Source organism: Bubalus bubalis, chromosome 7, assembly GCF_019923935.1.
Source record: "Bubalus bubalis isolate 160015118507 breed Murrah chromosome 7, NDDB_SH_1, whole genome shotgun sequence".
In the NCBI taxonomy this organism is placed as follows: Eukaryota; Metazoa; Chordata; class Mammalia; order Artiodactyla; family Bovidae; genus Bubalus; species Bubalus bubalis.
Window position 1 is genome coordinate 87868434 of NC_059163.1, and position 26519 is coordinate 87894952.

General features: G+C 38.5%; 1 protein-coding gene across 12 annotated transcripts in view; it reads right to left on the bottom strand.

Annotated features, from left to right (window-relative positions):
• Nucleotides 1–26519, bottom strand: part of ANK2 (ankyrin 2) — a 700483-nt gene that overhangs the window by 347344 nt on the left and 326620 nt on the right. For 4 of the 12 annotated variants that reach the window (XM_025290693.3, XM_025290692.3, XM_025290688.3 and 1 more), the window contains exon 1: nt 18910–19077. The exons of 2 other annotated variants lie outside the window; for them this stretch is intronic. In XM_025290693.3, coding sequence (XP_025146478.3) covers nt 18910–18993 — 84 coding nt within the window. In that variant the 5' untranslated portion in view covers nt 18994–19077. Of the gene's footprint in view, nt 1–18909; nt 20735–26519 lie in introns of those variants that run through there. 6 more of the 12 variants (XM_044946110.2, XM_044946114.2, XM_025290691.3 and 3 more) reach the window with 4 other exon arrangements.

Below are 26519 nucleotides of genomic sequence, written 5' to 3' on the forward strand. Positions count from 1 at the left end.
TTGTACTAGACTATGCACACTTCCAGCATATCAGTTATCATCTAAGAATCAGCTATTAAGTGAGGGAGACATATTCTTGGGCTTCAAGGAATCAGTATTCTGTATTTTGCACCATATAGTGTCCAGAGGCATTCAATAAATGTGTGTTGAGTGAAGGATTAATAGTACCTGGATAAATAAAGAGCACCCCACAAGAGTAACCAAGAGCCTTTCCTAATAAGATTAGTACAGCAACAAAAATGTCAACACTCACAGAATGAATGTATCAGCCCCTGCAGAAGGCTTACAAGAACCATACGGCACGCGCGCGCACGCGCGCGTGTGTGTGTGTGTGTTGGGAGGTGGGGGAGGACAATATGAATCAAAGTAGGAAGAGATTAAAAATTGAAGCTGTGTGTCCTCAGTCCTTGCCCAATGGGGTAGAGATATAAACTCCCATTTTATTCCCTCTACTCAGATATAAAGTGATAGAAGTCTTCTCATCCCCATTATTTTTTAACAGTCTTATTTATAAACTTTGCATAATCCAAAATAAAATATTAAAGGCTTGATAGGCTCTTAGAAGTAACATTTTGGCAAGCTCTTCTAGCATGTTTACTGCATCTTGGGTTGTAGTTACAGTAAGTCAATATATGTTGTTTGTTGCTGTTTAGTTGCTAACTCATGTCCAACTCTTGTGACCCTAGAGAATGTAGCCCACCAGGCTCCTCTGTCCATGGGATTTCCCAGGGAAGAACACTGGAGCAGGTTGCCATTTCCTTCTCCAGGGGATCTTCCTGAACCAGGGATCGAATCTGCATCAGCTGCATTGGCAGGTGAGTTACCTGACTCATTGGCAGGTAACTTACCACTGAGTTACCAAGGAAACTCGATATATACTTCCAGATAAAATTTAAAGTTTACACTTAAACACTAGATGCTTAACAGAACATCAGAGAATGGACTATTAAATAATACTCCACCAACATCTGATATTAACTGTTGACTGGGAATAATACAAGCATTTAGGTGTTATAAAAATCTATCTTGAATTCTGTGAGCCTGGCAAGGAAGAGGCAGGATGTACTCCACTGGGGATATAGAGAAGTAGAGCGGATGGTTCTACTAAGGAGGGGAAATGTACGCTGAAGCTTGAAGGTGGAGTTGGGACAGAAAAAGATCTTGTGAACTGTGGGGTGTTATAATGTAAAGTGTGTGCAACAGGTCTTATAGTCTAATAATTTAGAATAAATGCAAGAGTAATTGATTTTTAAAAATTGAAGCTACTAATACACAGACTGTTAAGTAAAACCAAGTCCCTTTATAAGATGGATATATGTTAATGATTCAACAAATCCATATTCAGTTTCCTAATAATGTTTTGATTCCAGCTACTTTTTTAGTTTGTTTTAAAGTTCTAATGTTTAAAGGCCTTAAGGTATTATAAAATATATACCTGAACCCAGTGGACACAAAAGTAGTGACTCCAGGAAAGTAGCCCCCTTCACATATCCCAGCTGAAAGACTGCCCTAGATTGAGAGCACTAATATAACAAGTTCTCATGAAGCATTTGAATACTAAATATCAAGATTAGCTTTTGCATAATAACCCTCAGATGAAAACTTAGCACATCACTTGGCATTAGAAACATGGCTTGTCCTGTCAGCCGACCTAAGTCTCCTCTATAAGCATATAAGGGGCCTTTGTAAAGTTTTACCTTGCTCAAAGTCAAAACTTTTTATTCTTCTCATTACTAGGCTCTGATTGCTATTTAAGATGACCCCTAAGCAATAGAAAGATCACTGTTCTAGGAGTCAGGAGATATGAAGTCTAGGCCCACGTCTGCCATTAATGACTTATGATTGTGGCCAACATATCTGATTTCTCTGCATCTTAGTTTCCTCATATAAAATAAGACATTTGGATTTAGAAATTTTAAGCTAATTTCAGCTCCGTTTTAAGCTACTTGAACCCCTAAAGTTTATATTCTCAAAGAAATTAGTAAGAATCACACAGTAAAGTCACTTGGATGCATACACACTAACACACATATTCATACACACAAGAGAGTGAGAGACGCTAAGCATTCATAAATATATTGGTTTTACAATAATAAAAAATATAAAAAATGTTACCTTTTATCCCGTGTATTATACACATAGGATAGGTACTATGGATATTTGAGAGGTATTACATTTGTTTAAATTTCAATTCTAAAATTGTTTATTTGTTAGAGCTTCTACAGATACACAGAAAATGAATGGCAATTTATGATTTAAATCATAAATAAAAGATTGCTTACTTCTCAAAGAATCATACAAGGTCATATTGTTCACAATAGTCTGGATATTCTAAAAAAAAAAAAAAAAACGGGATAACAGGGGGCTTCTGGCATGGGAAAAACAAAAGGTGGCTCTGTGCCACAGTGGAGCGTAGAGTCCTCCTGGCTAATCCTGACTGGCATGCCTGCTGTAATGTATGTACTCACTGAACAACTGGCACCTGCGCATGGGAAACATGATTAAAGCAGGCACAAAATCCTATCATCATGATAAGCCCCAAGGAGTATTGTTGACGAAGCTTAATCCACACAGAGAGATGATGAGGTAAGTGGAAGGGATCTTATTTTAACTGTTAGATTTGCAGTGAACTGCATTTATGTCATATCAAACTCTAAAGGGTTACAAATTCATAAAGAATCGAGTCAAAATTTCTCAAAAAATAAGTCATATACATCTTTAATACCTAAAAGCAATATAGTTTAAACTGGACCACGGTGCTAAAAGTTCCAAAAATGACTTTGAACAGAAGGAAAGCCATTTGCACATATCTAGTGGGAAAAAAAAAATTTTTTGTGTGTGTGTTTTTTTAAAAAATCAATTTCAGTTTAATGTTTTAGGTTAACCCCAAAATAAAACATTGTATTAAAATGAGTTTAGTGGTGAGTTTTCCATAAATAAAGTGCCATTTGAGCCATCAAATGAAATACAGAAGCAGAAACGTATATTTCCCTTTGCAAGCTAAATAAATTCTAATAAATTTAGTTGAAAATTATTATAATGTCTACCCAAAATAGACCAGAGATTTAGTTTTCAGCCTTACTTTTACATTTGCATTTAGTTTGGTTTCATAATTTTAAAAAGTGGAAATATTTTATTATGAGACAAAATATCATTTTCCATAATTCAATGATTTGATTTTCATATGTACATTAATTTTTAAGAATTTTTAAAATTAAAACACAAAAACAATTACTGCCAGCAAATGAAAATAATCTCTAATAAATATCATAGATGTAGATTACTATTTACCAGTTTATATGGTCTTCCATCTTCTCCCAACTGAGAAAGTGGCCACATAAAAACAGTCTTTTTATTGTGACAAAACACAATTCTTTTTACAATGGAAAATTACATCTGCACCATTAAACAAATACAAACTTTGACTAGACATATAATGAAAGTGAACTCAAGAACTACAATATATTTTCTGAGAGAAAATACTGAAATCCCTCTTTCTCCGAATTTATTTTAATAATGACTGTTAGAGATATTATCTTACCTGTAATGTTGGCTGCAGGTATGATTTTACTAAATGATAATCCAGTACTATAACTTAGAAAAGGTAGCAAATTTTATGGTCTCTTTTGCTATTATTTGGCAATATCCAAATATTTGTTATACATATACATATATATATATGAATACATGCTCATATCTATTCTGCTGAATATATTTTTACTAAATATCATATTCAATTCAAAATTTTGATTCAAGTAGATAATACACTACAGAACCTGAATTTTGGTCACCTATAATACAGACCAATACAAAAATAAAGAAATACATAAATATACAAAGAAAGCTGAGCACCAAAGAATTGATGCTTTTTTTTTTTTTAAATCTTGAAGACTCTATATTTAATTCTAAATATACATGGCTTGAACAACGTTTCCTTTGGGGGATGTAATTTTATTGCCTCATTGTTTATTTATTTTTGTTTTAATTTTATTTTATTTTTAAACTTTACAATATTGTATTGGTTTTGCCAAATATCGAAATGAATCCGCCACAGATATACATGTGTTCCCCATCCTGAATCCTCCTCCCTCCTCCCTCCCCATACCATCCCTCTGGGTCGTCCCAGTGCACCAGCCCCAAGCATCCAGTATCGTGCATCGAAGCTGGACTGGCGATTCATTTCATTCATGATAGTATACATGTTTCAATGCCATTCTCCCAAATCTTCCCACCCTCTCCCTCTCCCACAGAGTCCATAAGACTGTTCTATACATCAGTGTCTCTTTTGCTGTCTCATATACAGGGTTATTGTTACCATCTTTCTAAATTCCATATATATGTGTTAGTATACTGTATTGGTGTTTTTCTTTCTGGCTTACTTGACTCTGTATAATAGCTTTTGAACTGAGTTGCTGGAGAAGACCCTTGAGAGTCCCTTAGACTGCAAGGAGATCCAACCAGTCCATCCTAAAGGAAATCAGTCCTGAATATTCATTGGAAGGACTGATTTTGAAGCTGAAACTCCCAACACTTTGGCCACCTGATGTGAAGAACTGACTCATTTGAAAAGACCCTGAAGCTGGGAAAGATTGAAGATGGGAGGAGAAGGGGACAAAAGAGGATGAGATGGTTGGATGGCATCACTGACTCAATGGACATGAGTTTGAGTGAACTCTGGGAGCTGGTGATGGACAGGGAGGCCTGGCGTGCTTCAGTCCATGGGGTCACAACAAGTCAGACACAACTGAGCAACTGAACTGAACTAAACTGATAATACAGACACATCATTTGTTACCTCAATTGGTATAACCACCTCATTTTCTCAAGGTCATTTTAGGGTCAATAGACATAATCACTTTTCACTGTGGCACTAATCAAATTAGTTCTGTAGAAAGAAAAGGTAAAATATTAAATCTATTTTTAAATATCTCAGCTATACAGCCTTGAAATTACTGGATAAATAATAGATGAATAAGTACTAGACAACTGCCATTTAGCAGATGCAAGGAATCATTTTCATATTCCAGAACATTCAGTATATAGAAAAATATAGTCAGCCATATCTGCTTAAGTATCAATCACCTCCATGATGTAATTATTTGTATCAAAAACATTCTAGGAGTTCCATGTTTGATCCCATATTCTCAGTTTATTGAATTCTGTTCACTTTTTCAGCTCATATAGTATTAAATAATCTTTATTCAAAATAAAGTTCCTCTGGAGGTTAAAAAAAGGTACTATGAAAGGGTGATATGCATTCATATAGGAATATACAAAGAGCTTGTAGCCAATAAAGAATATAAAAAATCTAAACTCATTGATCACCTTGAAATGAATTTGAGAAATCATTCCAAACAGTAAAAATTCCACAATGCCCACTAATGTTACTTTCTTTATTATAAAGTGTTAAGGTGAGATGTACATGATATTTGAATTATAGGCCATCCCATGATAGTTTCCACATGATTCTGGGTTGGAACTTGAGACTGTTCATAGATCCTGACATACACAGATAAAAGTAGTCTAACCCACCATAAGAGGAAGGAAGACTTTTTGGACATTTGGAAATTCAATTTATAACTTCCAAATTAATAATCCAGTTGTAGACAAGAATCTAAAATCTGTATATGGCATAACACTAGCTTTTTAGAATGAAGATAACTCATTACAGAAACTTTTTAGGACAACAGCAATAATAAAGGTATCTCAAACATCCAGGCAAATGTGAGTTAGAGTATGGTTATAACTTCTTTTTCAAATAAAAAGTTTCTAAGCCATTTCCAATAGTATCATAGCTGAAACTCAGAATAATAAAAATGTATATGTATGTGTGTATACAATTTTTTCCTAAACTCTTTGACATTGCTGTATAGGCAACCTATAAAAAGTTGATCTCCTAATATCCTTTATGAAAAGAAAAATTAATTTCTTTGCAAAGGAAAAAATAATTCCACTCTACTAATTGTCTTCACATGTGGATAAATTATAAGTCAGATGTTACAATAAAAGAAATAATCATCCCTTAATATTATTATCAGAAAGAAGCAATAAGGAAAGGACCTTCACTATCTCAGTGAACTCTGGCCAGTGATTCAGAAAATTGTTCGAAGAGTAGTTCTTTGTCCGACCAAGGTATTCTGTCAAAAGTAAAAGTACCCAAATCACATAGACTTGTTGCTGTTACCTAAGAACTATCTTCACAAATCAGGCATGGAAGCCACTTGGGATTAGGCCATTTGGAAGAGTGTGGAAATGGACCTCCTATCCTCTCAAAAGGTCGAGGTTACTCCATGGCCAGGAGACAAACGCCTGATTGGCCCCATGTAATAGTGCAATCACTCCTACTGATTCTTTAACAACTGGAAAGAGGTCCCTGCTGTGTAATGAGATTATGGAACACATGATAGATTAGTGACCTTTCAAATTAGGACAAGCAACAGAAACTCACAACAAATTCCTCCTTATATTGGAGAGGCTGTGTTAATGGTGTCAGTCATTTGACTAAAATAGCTGAAGCACAGATGGAAATACCAATGGATAAAGCTTCATTCTTCAGTGTTCCAGGGCTAAGACTAAGAATTCACCTCTGGCTTGGATATTAGGAAAGCTTTTGATAGTTTTAGTCAACAACTACATAAAAAACATTTTCCTATTTGGATTTATATTTTTATTTTGAACTATTTTTGAAAAAATCAATCAAAATAGCTTTTTAGATTCATTGGCCAACTGGTGAAGGCATATTGGTAACAATGGGTTTTGCACATAAAAGAAACCTTTATCTCTTTCATTCTTGGGTCCTGTCTTAATTATTTAAACTGTTCTATCAGCATATGAGGGGGTTTTGGAGATGAGCAAAATGGTAGGTTTGACCTGGGGTTACATCTGGGATAGCTACACAGGTTCAATCTTGGAAGTTTTCAATCCATTTAGATCAATTTCCTCATCTTTAACATGAATATTATATGGTCACCCACTCATTGAATAATTGTGAAGAGAAAATTAATCTATGCAGAACTCAGCACAATGGCTAGCACCTAATACTACGATAAGCTCTCAATACTTTCAACTATTGCTTTTTATTTATTCTTGTAAAATGTTGATACAATGAGGTGAACTATTTTTCTTAATGAATATTTTTTCTATTACTAAATTGCTCAGTTTATTGGAAAAAGCATAATTTATTCAAACAAGCATAATTAATTGACTTAGGCAAACATCATAAGTCATAGAGGACTTACTCCTCATGTGGATCCTCTACAAAAGAAAACTTTTTTTTATTGAGGAGAAAGATAAGTAATTAGGGAGGAATACTGATACATAAATGTGTCAACAGAATATCCATTTCTTAAAGTGTATGTGTTGGGTAATGGATTTGGATTTACACATATCTAGCAGTATTCTCCTTCTCGGCTTCCCTTCAATCAACTACTCTTTAACGTTAAGAATGAAGTCCAAGGTTTGAGACTACAGATAATTGGTCTGTATGGAATATAGTGGCTAGACTAGCTACTGCTGCTGCTGCTGAGAAGTCGCTTCAGTCGTGTCCGACTCTGTGCGACCCCAGAGATGGCAGCCCACCAGGCTCTGCCGTCCCTGGGATTCTCCAGGCAAGAACACTCGAGTGGGTTGGCTAGACTAGCACTATGCCCTAAATAGCTGAACAATTCAAACCAAAACCCAGTCACTATTAATCCTAAAACCCCAGTGTCATTATTGCTGTTGTTTAGTCGCCCAGTCATGTCTGACTCTTTGCGACCCCATGGACTGCAGCACACCAAGCCTCCCTATCTCCCAGAGTTTGCCCAAGTTCATGTTCATTGTATCAGTGATGCCATTTAGCCATCTCATCCTCCAATGCCCTCTTCTCCTTCTACCCTTGATCTTTCCCAGCACCAGGGACTTTTCCAATGAGTCATCTGTTCACATCAGATGATCAAAATATGCAGCTTCAGCTTCAGCATCAGTCCTTCCAGTGAATATTCAGGGTTGGTCTCCTTTAAGGTTGACTGGTTTGATCTCTTTGCTGTCCAAGGGACTTTCAGGAGTCTTCTCCAGCACCACAGTTTGAAGGTATAAATTCTTTGGTGTTCTACCTTCTTTATGGTCCAGCTCTTGAAACGGATGTGACCACTGGGAAGACCACGGCCTTGACGATACAGACCTTTGTCGGCAGAGAAATGTCTCTGCTTTTCAAGACGCTGTCTAGGTTTGTCATCACTTTCTATGAAGCAGTTGTCCTCCAAGAAGCAGTTGTCCTCTGATTTCAAGGCTGCAGTCACCATCCGCAGTGATTTGGGAACCCAAGAAAGGGAAATCTGTCTCTACTTCTACCATTTCCCCTTCTATTTGCCATGCAGTAATGGGGGCAGATGCTACAATCTTAGTTTTTTTAATTGTTAGTCTTAAACTGGCTCTTTCACTCTTCTCCTTCACCCTTAGCAGGAGGCTCTTCAGTTCCTCTTCACTTTCTGCCATTAGAGTGGGATCATCTGCATATCTGAGGCTGTTGATGTTTCTCCCGCCCGGCATTTCTCATGATGTGCTCAGCATATAGGTTAAATAAACAGGGTGACAGCAGACAGCATTGTATACTCCTTTCTCAATTTTGAACCTATCAGTTGTTCCAATACAGGGTTCTAACTGTTGCTTTTTGACCTGCATACAGCCTTCTCAGGAGACAGGTAAGATGGCCTGGTATTCCCATGTCTCTAAGAACTTTCCACACTTTGTCATAATCTACACAGTCAAAGGCTCAAGCCCAGTATATGGGCTTATTCAGAGTCTTAGAACAGACTAATGTATTACTCACAAACATTTTATTAATGTTACTCCAATATGGTTTTCAAAATAGTCTAAATTTATTAAAATAAATGGGTAATTTACATTAAGACTTTTCCTAATCACTACTATAAATTACAGGCTATGAGGAAACTGTTGCCAATTTTGGAATTCTCAAAGTATAGATACAAAACTCCCCAAAAAGAATTTTACATATGTATTTATTTTATCCCCACCACTTGTTTCATTTTGTTCTGAATGTTGCCCTGGGAGAACCAAATCCCTTTGTTAGAACTAGAGGGTAAACTCCGTAATGTAGATTCTATTCTAATATCAGATTTACTTGTTCAAAATGAACAATTATAGTACCTTGAAACCCACACCAAAAGAAAAAAATTTGCTGTGCAGATAAACTCTAGTTGCAAATTTATTGTATCCTGCTGAATCTACAAACTCTGATGCATGTCTTCTGATATGGGTGGAAGAGGCCATGGGACATTCCCTCCATCCCTCTCCTTACCTGTACTACACAGGATAAAGCATCATCAGGGCAGAGCAGCACCTTGACTTTCTACAGAGGATGGGAAGCTGACAATCATACTGAAAGTCATACTAGCTTTCTTCAGGAGATTCAGAAGAAACATCACAACCCTGAATATGCCAAACCTGCCTCACGCTGCCACAGGCACACATCCCCAGTACATGCTGTGTGACCCAGCAGTGAACAGGTGTGTGGCATACAGCCACATCAAAGTCCTGGGACAGAGGAATAACTCATACACACACACTATGATGATGATGCTAAGCCTCAGGTGCATACACAATTGTTAACTGTACTATACTACTACAGTTCATGACAACAACATATGCATACCAAATTCCTATGTAGCGCTTGTCTTTTGATCTGACTGATTTCAGAGGGCACTGAAATGATTTACTGTGTCTTATATGGAAAATACTATACAATTGTAGCAGGTAAAACACATCTAACACAGATTTCACTGGATATGAGTTAATTAAAGCAGATACTCAGACTCATTTTAATAAGCCAATAGGATGGATGGTTCTAACGGTATCTCTAAATTACTGAATATAAAGTATCTGTACTTGTTCTGGAGAAGGCAATGGCACCCCACTCCAGTACTCTTGCCTGGAAAATCCCATAGACGGAAGAGCCTGCTAGGCTGCAGTCCATGGGGTCGCACAGAGTCAGACAGGACTGAGCGACTTCCCTTTCACTTTTCACTTTCATGCACTGGAGAAGGAAATGGCAACCCACTCCAGTGTTCTTGCCTGGAGAATCCCAGGGACGGAGGAGCCTGTTGGGCTGCCATCTACGAGGTCGCGCAGAGTCGGACACGACCAAAGAGACTTAGCAGCAGTACTTGTTCTAGTTTTTTTTTTTTTCTTCCTGATTTTCATTTTAGAATATTGGTTTTTAGCTCTGTTACCACCTCTCTGTGAAATGATTACAATGAGTTCAATGCTATAAAATAAGAGAGGAGGGCATCTTGCCACCACACCCTCTCAAATCAGGGCAAATATTTAGAACACCTAGGAAAAGGAATCTTTAGGGATACACATTTTATGAAAGAGAACTGAAATCCTGACACAGAAAATACCAAACTTCTCATACATAGTTCTCATAATGTTTTGCTTTTTTAAAACTTTCAATAATTTTTTATAAGTTAGAACACCCTCACCTAAACTGGTTCAATTTGCCAGAGATATCTGTTGCTACAGATCAGCATGACAATAAATGATTACATTAAAATACTTATATAAAAGTATCACTTCCTAGAACTTGGTGAAACATTATAGAATTGTCCACGTTTCATTTTTAACTTCTTCAAACTTGCAAAATCCCCACAGATCCTAACACTTATTTCTGTCTTCATAATTTTACTTCAAAAATACTCCCTTACTTCTTCCTCTTCAAACCTTAAGTGTTCTTTGAAATAGCAGTAACTATTACTGTCCTTATTTTATGGATAGAAAGTCCAAGGCAGCTAGCGGTAAAATAATTGGCCATGAGTCACTCCGTCTGCCAGTGAAGATGGACAAAGACCAAGGGCAGAAACCTGTAGACAGACCAGGTAAGTGGGGACAAAGGAAAAAGTCATGAATTTCATATTCAAAGATCTGAAAATACAACAGGACCTAGCTACGCGGAGAGAACTCAAAAGTATGCCAATACGCAAAGCAGGCTAATGCACAACGGATATAATAATAACCAAATAAGAAAAGCCATTTTCAGCTAAGATGCAAAATCTTAGAAATTCCTGGATAAGTGTTCTAGGTAGTTACAGTCCTGAGTTAACCATATCAGTATCTCTTAAGGTTAAGGCAGAGACTGATAATTCGGATAATTTATTAAAATGTTCTCAATGTTTATTTATTGGAATTCACTACTGACTACAGAAATAATGTATAAATATAAATATATATGGGGCAAGGCCTTCATAAATAAGTGACTAGAGATATATAAGAGAAAGACACAGTAAAATTCCCCAAAGAAAATGGATTTCAAAATGCAAACCCAGAACTGACCAAGGCTCAGAGCGTCAGGACATGACAGAGAGAGTTCACTCACAAAGTTTATAGCTGTGAGCTACCATCCAAGTCTCAACAGTTTCTTAGTCTTTAATGTAACTTGAAATTATATGGCTGAACTTGCTCCATCTGATTGCCTGCGTTCCTTCATACTGAAGTCTTCATTGAAATCCAATGCTTAGGGCTATTGCTCATCTACTCATAGGGCTTAGTGTTTTAACAAAATCACACTGATCTCTTGCTCTCCTCCAGGCTCTTAAAGAATTAATTTTTGGCAATGTACAACATAATAATTATTATAACATAGGTTATACATAATATTCATAATATTTCTCCAAATGGCTTATTTTTCAATAGAAATGTCTGCTCAACCAGATTATAAACTCAAAGAAAGGGTATCAAGCATTGACTTTCAGATTAGTTAATACCACAGCAGTTATTGCAGGACTATACACCTAGCAAACCATTGTTGAATTAAAGGAACTTTCCTATGCATAAGGAAGAAACATCTAAATTAAGCTGAGTTAAACAAGTTGATTCTTAGAAATTGAAGCTCGTTAAGTAAATGTTAGAAATCAAGGTCTTTGTCTTAATGAGCACAAACACAAATTAGTGGGTAGAAGATGATAGTTGTCTATGAGCTACCAGGAGGCAAAAAAAAAAAAAACAACAACAGGTCTGGTAGCTAAGCATAAGCTTACCCTGTAGATTTAGGTGTATCATTAACTAGAACATTTCTTACTGTCTCCTTCCCTGGTGGCTCAGTGGTAAAGAATCTGCCTGAAATGCAGGAGACATGGGTTCAATCTTTGGGTCGAGAAGACCTCCTGGAGAAGGAAATGACAACCCCCTCCAGTATTCTTGCCTTGAAAATCCCATGGACGGAGAAGCCTGGTGGGCTACAGTCTATGGGGTCACAAGAGTTAGACATGACTTAATGACTAAACCACCACCACCACCACCAGCTTTAAAAAATTCACCCTCCCTGAAGGGTTGGAAGGCATTAATGGATTTCAAAGAAAAGAAATGCCCTATCATATTTACTTGGTCTCAAGTATATAAAAGATTTTTTTCTATCAAAAAATTGTTTCATTTGGTAGCAATCCCAACTCTGACTTTCCAAAGTCAAAGGAAATTGAGATGGTAAATTTATTTGCTGTGATGAATCTGGTCAGTGCCAACTAAGATAAAAATAGTGATTTTGTTTTTGCTACTACAGAATGCAAGCAGGAAAGAAACACAACTGTAAGCTCATTTATAATTTAGCATGTTCTAACAAATGCAGATTAAAGATCTTAATTCTATTTCAATATGCAATCACTTGTCTCTTTAGAAACTTTATCAAGAAGGAAAAAGAAACCTCAAACACTTCGTAAAAGAGTCCATGAAGAACGGTCTTCTATAGAACAATTACTGAGACTATCACACTAACAAAGTTCCTCAAAAGAATAATTAGAACTCAAATTATGAAAGCAGGATCAGCTTTTTATGCTAGCTTAATTTAACACACCTAAACCACATCAAGATACCTGTTTACTTTTTTGTTGTTGTTCCATTCATTTTTGTGGATTTTCAAAGTCCAGTACATTGTCGTGTAAACTGAAAGAAACCTCTACACAAACATGCCACAAGATGTAATGAAAGCAAAATGAATAGAAGAGAAGTCCTGCTTAGAAGCATATTTCAGAGAGTCAGGAAAAATATCCTCTTTACATATTATTTCCAGGGATTAGAGTGGGCATTTTGGAAACCGTGATCAACTGATGAAAGATAGGAAGTAACATTGGGGGAAAAAATCTGGAGGATATCTTAGCAGAAGATGAAACTATAGATAGCTTAGAAGCTTTGCTAGAGACACAGGAATAGCTTAGCATAGAATAATTTAGCATCTGGTTTGCATGGGAGAAATGGTTCAAAATATGTCACTTCTTGATTAGTGGGGAAAATGTCCATCATTTCTCCATCACCATCTCTATATGAAGCTTCTGAGTCTCCAGGTGCTAATCTACAAAACTGGGATAACAGTACTCCAATAGGAGTTACTGTGAAGATTAAATGATATGGGGTAATGTGAAGCATTCCAGGTCCTAGATGTTTGGCAAAACTAATACAATTATGTAAAGTTTAAAAATAAAATAAAATTGAAGAACAAAAAAAAAAAAAAAAAAAGAATACAATGGGAGAAAAATGCTTTCTCTTCTCTTGTATCATTACTATTGCCATTTAGACTTAAAACAAACAAATGTAATAGCCAAGAAGCAATTTAACATATCTAACTGAAATCAGAGATTCTTCTTTCTAAAGGAACTCAGCTTGCTGACCACATTCTAAAGCAATGGTTCTAAACTTCAGCACACATCAAAAAAAGTGGGACACCTATCAAAACTCACCAAAAATGACTGAGCAGATCTAAAGTGGATCCTAAGAATTTTATTCTTTTAGTAGGCAACCCAGGTAATTCTGGTAGTTGTGGTCAGCAGACAGCACTTTACTCTAAAAAGGACATTTTAGGATTAATTTTCTAGATATTGCATATGAAATTAGCAGTGGAAAAAAAAATAAGTATCATGAAGGTGAGTCCAAAGAGATAGAAACAAGTGACAGCTATAGAAAGAAAATCATGGAATATCAAGTTGCAAGGGATTTTTCCATCCAGTAAAAATATTTCCATCATCTCTGACAGATGGTCATTTTAAATACATTCACTGATGGGGAACTGCTGTCTTCCAGCAACACACACTGTTTTGGATTATAAACTGATGTAAAATAAAGGGTAAATCATAAGTTTTTGGAGAATTGTAGAAATGGGGTATTATTCTGGGAGAATTATACATTGAAGCCTTTCTAGTCCTGGTTGAACAAGATCAGGCACTAACTGAAATCAAAACTAATTTGACTGCCAGACAACTGCCAGATCCAACACCCAAACACTGGCTCTGCTACCTGATTCCACTAAAAAAGTCATACTTGCTGTGGCTGCTATAAAAATAAACCTTCCACTAGGTCTGTCACTCACGTTTCAATGGTAGTATTTCAAATGGCAGTATTTCAATCAGACATCTGGCACTACTTTCATCTCTCCATTTAGGCCGTGGCAAGTAAACAGCAAAAAAATTATATAAAATCAAAATAATGTTGCAATCAGTGCTCATGCTGCTGCTAAGTCGCTTCAGTCATGTCCAACTCTGTGTGACCCCATAGACGGCAGCCCACCAGGCTCCCCTGTCCCTGGGATTCTCTAGGCAAGAACACTGGAGTGGGTTGCCATTTCTCCAATGCATGAAAGTGAAAAGTGAAAGTGAAGTCACTCAGTCGTGTCCAACCCTCAACGACCCCATGGACTGCAGCCCACCAGGCTCCTCCATCCATGGGATTTTCCAGGCAAGAGTACTGGAGTGGGGTGCCATTGCCTTCTCCTTGCAATGCTCATAAATATTCTCAAATAATGGTCCAGGTCAAAACTGTTTAAATGAATATAAGGTATATACAAAGCCATTTTATCTTGCTATTCTGTTAAAAACAATAGTACATATTTATATTTTAACTTCATCTTTATATTCATTTCACCAAACAAGGAAAATAATTATAAAGCCATTTAATTATTTACTTGTTTTAAAAGAACTCACCAAACCTAGTGGCTTCAGATGGCTCTGCCATATGTGATTGATGTCTGGGCATTTCCATTATCATTTATGCAAATTATCTAAGGCTCCTGCAGCCTCTCTCGGGGCAAATCCATTGTCATGTCATTGACACAGAATTGAAATGTGTGGGATGCTGCACACGAATATGGTCTTGGATTCTTTTCATCTAATCTGCCAAAATATTATCTGGGATAAGCAATTTTTAGAGTTGGTTGGGATTTAGAACAGGCTAAACACTCACCCAGATACATCACACAAGTGTCAATGCTTCCTTTTCGTTCAGGATACCAGGTGAGAATTCCGGCATGTCCATATCCTCTTCTCCAGTGAACCTCACTAGAACATCAATCCCAAATCTGTGCCTTAGCTAATATTTACTGATATTTGTGTGAAATAATTGGGCCTTAAGGAAATTATTTTGATGGAGCATTAAATGAAAAAGTTTCTATGAATTTTTTGGCAACAACACTATCTGATTTATTTTTCTTTGGACACTAAGGAGCAGCCAATAATAAATACATCTGTCTCTCTCAAAAGTATCTTTGTGTACAAGCTTGAGAAAAAGCTATCACCGACATCCAGGAACTGGACTGTTCCTATCAGCTTGACTTTGGTGTTCTGCTGTTGAACATAAATAATTTCACAGAGCATCCCATCATCAGACCAGGCCACTATGTGACCGTGATGGAGAGGGACAAAAATGACACCACTCTCTTATCATGTCTAAACACAGACAAAACATGAATACTGTCCAAGCCGCAAAATTCCAGACTTCTGAGAGACTGCCACTTCTTTACTGATTCAGCTTTAGTCTGCTCTCCTAGAGCTCAGATTTACTGGGATACACAATCATAAAACTGCCCCTGCTTCCTGAGAACACCCAACCCAGAGTGAGTCCTCATTTTCTTGGACCCTCCTCCAGATCACTCATTCAAAGCCCAAATCTAATGCGTCATTTCACACTCAGTTCCCCACGATGAACATCCATCCTCAGTGCAATGGGCTGTAATCCCAACACACCTAACCACATGTGTGCTCCTGGTGGGCTTTGCAGGAGAGCATCGACAAACTCAATGACTGAAGTCAGAACATTCTTAACAAAAGCTAAAAGAACTTCTATCTTCCAGATACTCACTAAAATTCTAATACAAAATAAACTCCTTGGGTTTATTTTCTCACATGGTGGGTTTTATAGCAAAGGACCCTTTAGTTTTGACCCTCAGAAGAGTTACTTTTGTGAGGCGTAGAATAAACCGGTGGATTGTGCTCATCTGTTAAATATTTATTTCAGGAAGAGGCATATTTCCAAAAATTAAGATTCAACATATTAGATGAACACCCAGGCCACAATGAGCCTGGTGGTCCGTAATCCTGGATGCTGTATAGAATCCTATAGAGGATTCAATAGAAACCTCTAGTAGAAAGCAGACAATTGAATTAAAGTGATATACTGCATTGACTTTGCTTCAGTTCTTGCTTTTTTTCAGATTTCATCCTTATTAGGGATGCTTATCTCTTGATTATTATTTCCTCATCAAAGCACATTCAATGGTCTGTTGAATTTAGCAGAAGAGAGGGATGTCTGGTGTTTTCTGGCTTGGACAATTTAAAAGTTTCTAAATATGAAATTAAAGTTGCCTGCTGGGCAAAAGATGTGAAGCAGGACTCTGAAGACCTAGGGTACATTTCTGTAAATCTCAATAATTTGTATGAAATCAAAAGTTTCCAATTTTAACATACAACTTGTGACATTTTAAAAAATGAGTATGAGCCTTTGCAAAGTACCAATAGTATATTACGCCTCTCTAAAATAATCTCCATAGTCTCTATATATAGACTTTCCTTCTACATGCTTTATTCCAATAAATAATTTCCACTTAAGGGAACAGCAACAACACTAAAAGTTACTGTCAACAATATATTAAATACTGCTCAAACAATACTATACACATTATTTTTAACCCTCACAAAATACCAAAAAGTATTCACGATTATTCACATCTTACAAATGAGGACCTGGATCAGAGAAATTAAGCGACGGGCTCCAAATATAATACGAAAGGATAGAATTAAGATTCCAACCCACTTATGTCTGATTTACCAAACTGAAGGATGTTTATGCATGTGTATGTGTATTCTTTTTAGATGAAATTACCTTTAATACTCAAAATTCACTATCTTAACAGCTCATTTAATATATGCCTATTAATGTATGTACAAACACACACATATTCAAAGCTTGCTATCAGCTGCTATCATTTTGACTGCAAGTGTGGAAGAGAATTTATTCTTAAAGTAAATATGTTTGAGAAAATGGAGCTTTAAAAATATTATAGTTATCACATAGGACGATTTTGTCTCCTTTATCCCCTCAAACACTTTAAGATGGCTTTGGTTGTGTGAATTTAGCATTATCACTCAGAGCTTAAAATCTCCTTGAGATACATTCTCCAACCCTTTAATAGTTCTGAGTATATTGTTTCTAATATAGGCCAGGCCCTTCAGAGAGAAATTAAGAGGATTTTGGAATGATATTGTGAATTCAAGCCAAAATTCCCTTTTTCCTTTTCCTTCTCTCACTCTCTTTCTCTTTTCTAATTGTTTTCTTTTAATGTTGATCAATTAGCTAACACTATAAAAATGACCTCAAGGGTTGGGGTATCCAGAATCCTTAAGTACAAAAGGATAGTCTACCAATGTTCCTGCCTGCCCTGAATTATCTTTTTGCTTTTATCAGATTGCAATATTATCTTCATGCTATTATCTAAAAATTATCATAGGTGAGCATGCTTATTTTTATCAAATTACATGGCATTGTACAAATATACTAACCCCTTGTTTGCTTATACAGTGATCTTTTGATATTAGAGGTTTTGAATTTTTTTAGATTATGAGACATTTAGTACACCATGGATCTATCACTTCAAACACCATGCAATTTCCACATTATTAAAATAAAAACATATTCATTTCTTCAAGATATCTATTTTTTAAATCTGTTCATTCAAAACCCTAAACCATCTAGCACTGGAATCCATTTACATTAGAATCACAGATCCGGCCCATATTATTGACTCAGGAAATAAAGGATTTTAGGAGACTATTTAAAAGGCATCTCTTTCAGAGGTGGAGCTCAAAGAGCTCTGTGAGGCTGCAACAGTTTACCAGGAGTCAGGCCATAAAGAAAGAAGTGCTGGCATTGGGTGGGGCCGAATAGTTTGCATCTTTTCCCACTGTTTCTCACTGGTATCATTTCCATGATAATCACAGATGTGGGAATGTATGCCAGGGCAAGAAATCCTACATATTGCTCTGTGTGCCCAACACCCCCTCCCCCATAACATTGTTAGCTGTTTACCTTAATCCATGAAAGAGCTATCACATTAATGTCTGAGAAAACTGCAGAGGAGCTAAGCAAACCAAAGAAATATCATGGTGGGGATCAAATTTCTCCTGTCACAACAGTGTTTTCTCCTTAGGAAGAATACACCTAGCACAGAACCAAAAGGCATTCGCTGTCCAGCCATCTCAAGATCACCACGGAGCAAACACATCTGGCCCCAAATCTTCCTTCTGCTCCACACTGTTTAACCCATTCCTTTCTAAAGAACTCACCCATTCTCAAAATAAAATGACTCTCTCTGTACCCAGTTACTACCAGAAGCATCTGTCTATGGCCACAGTTCTCAGCAATCCATATGCAGAACACACCTTGACTGTGCTTCTCACCATGCTCCAGTCAACCTATCCATTATGAACCCGTTCTTTTCCTATTCTCAAAAAGCAGCAGCTTGCACCTGCCTCTTTAAAATGCAATGCTTGGCACAGTTATAGTCTCTAGTTACTCATAACGCTCCACGGCTTCTACAGCCTCACTAATATTACACACTTACACACACACACACAACCACACCTCTATACGGCAGCAATTTACCTTTTTGGGTTTTTTTCTTCGCTGACTACTGCCATTGAACTTCTCTCCACTGTCGCTTTTCTGAGCTGCATCTTCGTTCATCATTTTGAACAGTTTGGAAAGAAAATAGCTCTGCCATTAAACCCTGCCGCCGGTACAGACCACTAGCGAGTATGCACTTACTGGAGGAAAGCAGGCAGAAGACGAGGGGTGGGGAAGGGGCGCGCACTGGGAGGGTGAGGACGGTGACGTTGCCATGGCAGCAGCTGCCACAACTGTTTATCTGAATGCATTGTTAAATCTGATTCAACCAATTACCATCAGGGACCGGTTACAATGAAAAAAGCCTTCAGAAAAGAAAAAAACAAAAAACAAAAAAAAAAAACACGCCAGGGACTCGAATGACTGGGGACTCTGCTGGTTGGTTTTTGACACACCCGCAATTCGATCGGCTTTCCACCCACACACAAAACCTGCACTTAATTTTCTTCCTACAGGTACTTCAACACCAAGCAGACACAATGTGTAACCAGAAAACTGTAACATCCTGAATGCGTCTCTGAACCTGAAGAGGTACATTTTAGCTGGTGAAGAGGCTACTCGATGAGCAGGGTTAGCCATTAATATTCTAAAGGAAATGTAAGCTACATTTTTAAGATGTTATTCATTTGACTCCAGATGATAATCTTTCAAAACTCAGCTCAAAGATGATTTGTGTTATAAAGCCTTGAGAGCAGGCTCCCCAGCAACCAGGTAACACAGACCACTCCCTCTTCCGTGCCTCCTCCTTCCACTGAACTGTTCTGACATAGCACCTGTAACAGCTTACCCAGCTGTTTGCCCAGCTGTCTATTTTTGACAGGCCAGGAGCTTCTTATGGCCAGAGACATATTGTGTGTGTGTGTGTGTGTGTGTGTGTGTGTAACACAAACATAAGAAAGCTGTAGAGTTGAAACATTTTATAACTGATCTTAAAAGTCTTCTTAACCTAATTCTCTCTACTAACTGATGAACAACACATAATTCCTGCTCTCCAGGAGTTTATAAAGTTCCAGAATTCTTCTCGATAAGAAAAGAAATCAGCGTTTGTTTTTATAACAACAACAAAAAAAAAAACAACTTCACCTATTGTATTGTGGTGGCCATTTGTATATTGAGGTGGTCCCAATTTGTTGTAAATTGTGGGTACAACCAGAGCCCAACATGTTTTGTACAAACACACACATGCACATACTTAACACTCATCTCTATTCCTAGAAAACAAACTCAAAGGATAACACAAAGAATCCTTAAATGTAAAAATAGAGTAAAGGATTAAATCGATGAGATTTATATATATACACTTTGAAAATTGAAGGCTCCTATATAAATGTGTTATTGTAATCATATTATTATTACAAATATAGGTAATTTTCAACTCAGAAAAATCTACTTTAAAAATGTTTCCTACAGGAAAATGGCTACCAAAATTGGGAATTCGTCTTTCCAGTAAACACAGAAAGAAAAACACCTTCTCTCCCCACTGCTGTCAGGGTTGCTCACTCCTGAGACCCTGGCCACTTCCTCATCTAGTGGCAGCCCCCTCTCACCGCCTCTCACTCTCGCCACCCTCCTTCTGCTTGAGCAAACCCGTCCCACGTGATTCCTCAGATCCCACAGACAGGATAGAGGCAACAGAACTCTTTTTTCCTAAATGAAATCCTACAGGAACTTCTACAGAAGCCTCAAAAGCCTAACCCCCACTGTTTTCAGAGCCCACACCAAAGTCCCTCATGATATCCCCCATTCCTCCACTATCTCCTCAGCCAGCTCCTCACTCATTCCCTCACCTGTTCCCATAGTAATTCCTTTTTTGACCTTTGTTAGGAGCACCCTCTGGAGAAGGCAATGGCACCCCACTCCAGTACTCTTGCCTGGAAAATCCCATGGATGGAGGAGCCTGGTGGGCTGCAGTCCATGGGGTCGTTAAGAGTCAGACACGACTGAGCGACTTCACTTTGACTTTTCACTTTCATGCATTGGAGAAGGAAATGGCAACCCACTCCAGTGTTCTTGCCTGGAGAATCCCAGGGATGGGGGAGCCTGGTGGGCTGCCGTCTATGGGGTCGCACAGAGTCGGACACGACTGAAGCGACTTAGTAGCAGCAGCAGCAGCAGCAGGAGCACCCTCAGCCTGGAAACTGTATTAATTTACTCAATAAATGTTTATTGAATGCCTTTCATGTGCTAGGAATTAACCACTAGGGAGACACTGTCCTAACCTCCAGGGATATAATGGTGAACAAAACAGGCAATGTTTTTTGCAATCATGGTGCTTATATTCTAACAGGGAAAACAGAGTAAACACAAATAACAGCGGTATGAGCTATGGGAGGGGGAAGTAGGGTAAAGAATAATGGGGAACAGACGCTATTTCAGATAAGCTGCTGACAGAACAGTCTCTAGAAACCTGAATGAGGTTAGGGACCAAGCAAAGCAATTATCTGGAAGAAGAATATGTTTCCTTATTGCATTAAAAACAAACTTTGCTGCTGCTGCTGCTAAGTCGCTTCAGTCGTGTCCGACTCTGTGCGACCCCATAGACGGCAGCCCATCAGGCTCCCCCGTCCCTGGGATTCTCCAGGCAAGAACACTGGAGTGGGTTGCCATTTCCTTCAGTGCATGAAAGTGAAAAGTGAAAGTGAAGTCGCTCAGTCGTGTCTGACCCTCAGCGATCCCATGGACTGCAGCCCACCAGGCTCCTCTGCCCATGGGACTTTCCAGGCAAGAGTACTTGAGTGGGGTGCCATTGCCTTCTCTGGGCCCCTATTATATGTCATGAAATGTGTTAGGTTCCATGTGGGATTTATAGATAGATGCTAATCTTGCCCTCAAGGCAGAGAAAAGCAGTTCAAAAGTCCTGAAATGGGAATTTCTTGTCAAAAAAATTAGAAAAACTATGATATTCCAAAAGGGGAAAAGAAGGAATAAGGAAAACTTTCCCAGAAACTGGATCTATAGGACAGATATGTTATTAATACCCTTTATTCGCATTTGATGCCAGAATGTGCTTTTCAATCAATGGGCTTGGTAGCCCAACTGGGAACCTAATCATTGTTTTTATATCATCTCTGCAATGCAAATCACAAACAGATGTACTTCATATTTCATTACTTTATAAATCAGCAACTTCTGATTGTGTTTGAACCACCTCTTGTAATAATGCCTTCTCTCTCAATATCCAGATACATAGTACACAGCTTAGACTCACACACATGGGCCTCTGATTTGGACAGTACATGCTTCTTTGAAATGCTAAGCCTTTCCATAACATACTGTCTTTACAGAGTGAAAGTAATGTACACATACTAGACCAGCATACCACAGAAGCAAGCACCCATATTCAAAGTGTTAAATAAACATCTCAGCAAGTAGATAAACAGGTGCTAATAGTATTATGTGCATTACAATATTAGAAGGTGAATTTTATACACGTAGAGGTTATTAACAACGTGTTATAGTATTCTGAGTGTGTGGGTTTCTCTTTTGAAGCTTTCAATCAATCTCTCTGTGCCTCTCCAGTGGACACTCTTCCCTTGTGGGCATCTGTCCAACTGGACATGAAGTTTCTTGATGGCAAGACTACTGTCTTTGCATTCTACATGGAACCTAAGACATTGGATGGTATATAATAGGGGCCCATGGCTCATTTTTCAATGCAATAAGGAAACATTTTAAATATCTACCATGAATTTATACTTATGGCTAAACTTCCAGTGGGTAAATTCTTCATATTTTGTGTACTTTCTGACATCTAGGAGCTAAGCATAATTTCAAATAAGATTTTTAAAGATATTTGAGAAACTGGAGCTGCAGCACATAAAATAGCAGTGATGAGAGTACCTTGAGAGTCCCTTGGACTGTAAGGAGGTCCAACCAGTCCATCCTAAAGGAGATCAGTCCTGGGTGTTCATTGGAAGGACTGATGCTAAAGCTGAAACTCCAGTACTTTGGCCACCTCATGCGAAGAGTTGACTCATTGGAAAAGACCCTGATGCTGGGAGGGATTGGGGGCAGGAGGAGAAGGGGACAACAGAGGATGAGATGGCTGGATGGCATCACCGACTTGATGGATCTGAGTTTGAGTGAACTCCGGGAGTTGGTGATGGACAGGGAGGCCTGGCGTGCTGCAATTCATGGGGTCGCAAAGAGTCGGACACAACTGAGCGACTGAACTAAACTGAACTGGACAGTACCTTACATTTTAAAGCATTTTATAATTTATATACTTTGTAGCTCCAAAATGGAAGATCCATAAAGACTGAGTTCTTTGCTCACTGATCTATCCTGAGGCCTTATAACAATACTGGCAGATGACAGACATAATTATTTAGTGACTTTATGGGGCTCTCACAACCATACAGGGAAAAAGATTAACATCAATATAGTGCAGGTAAAAAAACTGAGGTAAAAAGCAGTTTGGGTGACTTTCCCCAGATAACAAGGTTAATAAGATACAGAGCTCAACATCTCCTGATTCTAATGTCACTATTCTTTTATTAAATCATGGCTTGCTTCAATGAAGAGCAGCCACTTAATAAAGTACAGTAAGATGGAAAATGCCAAAAGCAGAAACCATAGTCAGATGACAATGATCCAAGTAGAAAAAGGAAATCTTTATTAGTTTTATATTAAGCATATTTTATAAGCATGGAGTTTTAGAGGTAATTATATTAATTTTAATATGCCTACTATGTTTTATTAAACCATTTGAATTAACAATATTACAGAATCTGACACATATACATACTCATACTGACACATTATAGCATTATTTGAGTGGGGAAAATTTCCCTGAAATGTAGGCAATTTTGTCTTAAAGACAGGTTATCTTCCAAAAGTTTGTCAGTTAAAGTTGCCTGGTGTTAAAAATATTTTTTTCACAGAAACAATGCTATCAATAAAGGCTTAGTTCTCCAAAATTCTCAAAAATCTTTCCTACTCACTATTACTTTTAGTAGAGAATCTTAACAACCAGGCAGAAATTGGACAGTGGTTCATCAGAAAATCTCTTTTCCTCCTGGCCAACTAGACCACTGTGCTGGGTTGAACTGTCCCCTCCTCCAAAAAAAAAAAAAAAGGATTTAAGTCCTACCCTCCAGTACCTGTGAATGTGACCTTACTTGGGAACAGAGCCTTTTGTGAATGGAATCATGTAAAGATGAGGTCATGATGGATTGAGTTAGACTTAATCCAATGACTGGTATCCTTATAAAGGGGGAGAAATCTGGGCACAGAGACACATAGCAAGAAGACAGCCATGTGAAACTGAGGCAAAAATAGGAGTAATGTAGCTGCAAGCCAAGGAAGACCAATTGCCAGCAGCCGCCAGAAACCAGGACGAGGTGAGGGAGGATCCTTCTCTAGAGTTTTCGGAATGAGCCTGGCTCTGACAGCACCTTGATTTCAGATTTCTATCCTCCATAACTGTGAGAGAACAAAGCTTCGTTATCTTAAATTGCTCAGTTTGTGGTCCTTTGTTATGGCAATCCTAGGAAACTAATACAGCCATATTTACCAGCCACCCTGGCAGATGCACCCAGGCATATGACTCGTTCTAGCATTATGGAACGCAAGCCCATGTGCCCTCTGCACAGTGAGGCCAAACAACACTAACACTAAAACATCAGACTTACAGCAGGGAAAGGTATATTGCAAGGCCAAGCAAGGAAACAAGTGGATCATGCCTTCAGTTCAGTTCAGTTCAGTCACTCAGTCCTGTCCGACTCTTTGCAACCCCATGAACCGCAGCACGCCAGGCCTCCCTGTCCATCACCAACTCCCAGAGTCCACCCAAACCCATGTCCATTGAGTCGGTGATGCCATCCAACCATCTTATCCTCTGTCGTCCCCTTCTCCTCCTGCCCTCAATCTTTCCCAGCATCAGGGTCTTTTCCAATGAGTCATGCCTTAAAAACCCCAAACTACCCAAAAGCTTTCAGCAAAGCCCTTTTATAGGAAAGGTGAGGGAAGGGTGTGGTTAGTTGTTGTAAACTTTTTGGTATCAGATCCTTTGTTTTTGAGGTCAGATCACAGCCAGGTCACGATGCTCTGTTCACCTCCACCAAAACAAATGTTATGCTCTGTACTGACCAGAAAGGGCAAGGTCCCAAGGCTCAACTTTTACCCTCTGAGGTCCAGTCTTTGTTTAAGATGAGGGGAGTCCCTGCACAGACCAGTTACCCTGTCTGAAAGCGTTCATTCAGCACCCAGTCTGGGTCCTCCTGCCAGTGCCCAGGCATGACTAAAGAGGCAGATCTCAGCTGGTGGCACCCTCAGGGTCCCCGACGCTTCCCAGTTGTCATCACTGAGGGAACAAGGTGCCCAGAACTCAGCTGGCCCTCAAGCTTTTCTTTTCAACTGGAGAGAATCATTTGTATAGAATTAATAGAAATACCTATTATAACAAATACCAATCAGGTTCATTCCCAGCTCACAACTGCCATTCTTTGAGAATAGCCCCAACCCTAGAGGTGGGCCTGAAGTAATGCTATGCAACATCCTTGCAACTGAGACAAGGACCATTTGTTGTATGGTCACCCCAGTCAGGCCTGTAGTAACCACTTCATCCTAGGCCTTAATGTTTCAACAAGTATACCTGTCCCCAGGCTGATTATTGCCCCATGTAGATATCCAAGTGTGATCATGCATGTGTGTTCAGTTGCTCAGTCATATCTGACTCTTTGCGACCCCATGAACTGTAGCCTGCCAGGCTCCTCTGTCCATGGGATTTTCCAGGCAAGAATACTGGAGTGGGTTGCCATCTACTTCTCCAGGGGATCTTCCCAACTCAGTGATCAAACCTGCATCTCCTGCATTGGCAGGTGGATTCTTTACCACTGAGCCACCTGGGAAGCTCCATCCAACTGTGATACCTGACCCTTTTAGCTTAGGAAGAATATATACTCAGGCTTCCCTGATGGCTCAGATGGTAAAGAATCTGCCTGCAAAGCAGGAGACCCGGATTCGATCCCTGCTTCTGGAAGATCCCCTGGAGGAGAGCGTGGCAAACATTCCAGTATTCTTGCCTGGAGAATCCCATGGACAGAGGAGCCTGGCGGGCTACAGTCCATGGGGTTGCAAAGAGTCAGACATGACTGAGCAACCGAACAACACCAACAAAAATTCAAGTTCTGGGAGGAAGTGAAAAGAGGGCAATCCTGCCTAAACAGCGAGAAGAAAGAGACCTCCTTTTCAGTGAAGTTTTATTTTAGGAAAGGCCTCAAAGAAAAATTTTGGAAATCCATTTCTTTTAACAAAGAAAGAACAAGACTCAGGAAGATTAGAAATTGTTCCCAAGGTTTTACAACTAGTTAGTAGCAGAAGGAAGACCAGATTCCTGGACTCACGCCACCTCACTGAGCAGCCTTTACGCCATGGTAATCTTCACATGGGTGCACTTAGAAAGCTGATGTCAAATCTTAGCTATTTTCATTATTTACAGAAGATGTAACAGAAATTAGAGAGAAATTAGTTCACTGAACAACCACGACTCTCAGGGAATGATTGGAAAGAAAGACCCTTGTTTCTCATGTAAGATCGTATGTGTTCAGCCCAGATTGAAGCAGGTTTATTGAATGTTTCATCAAGAT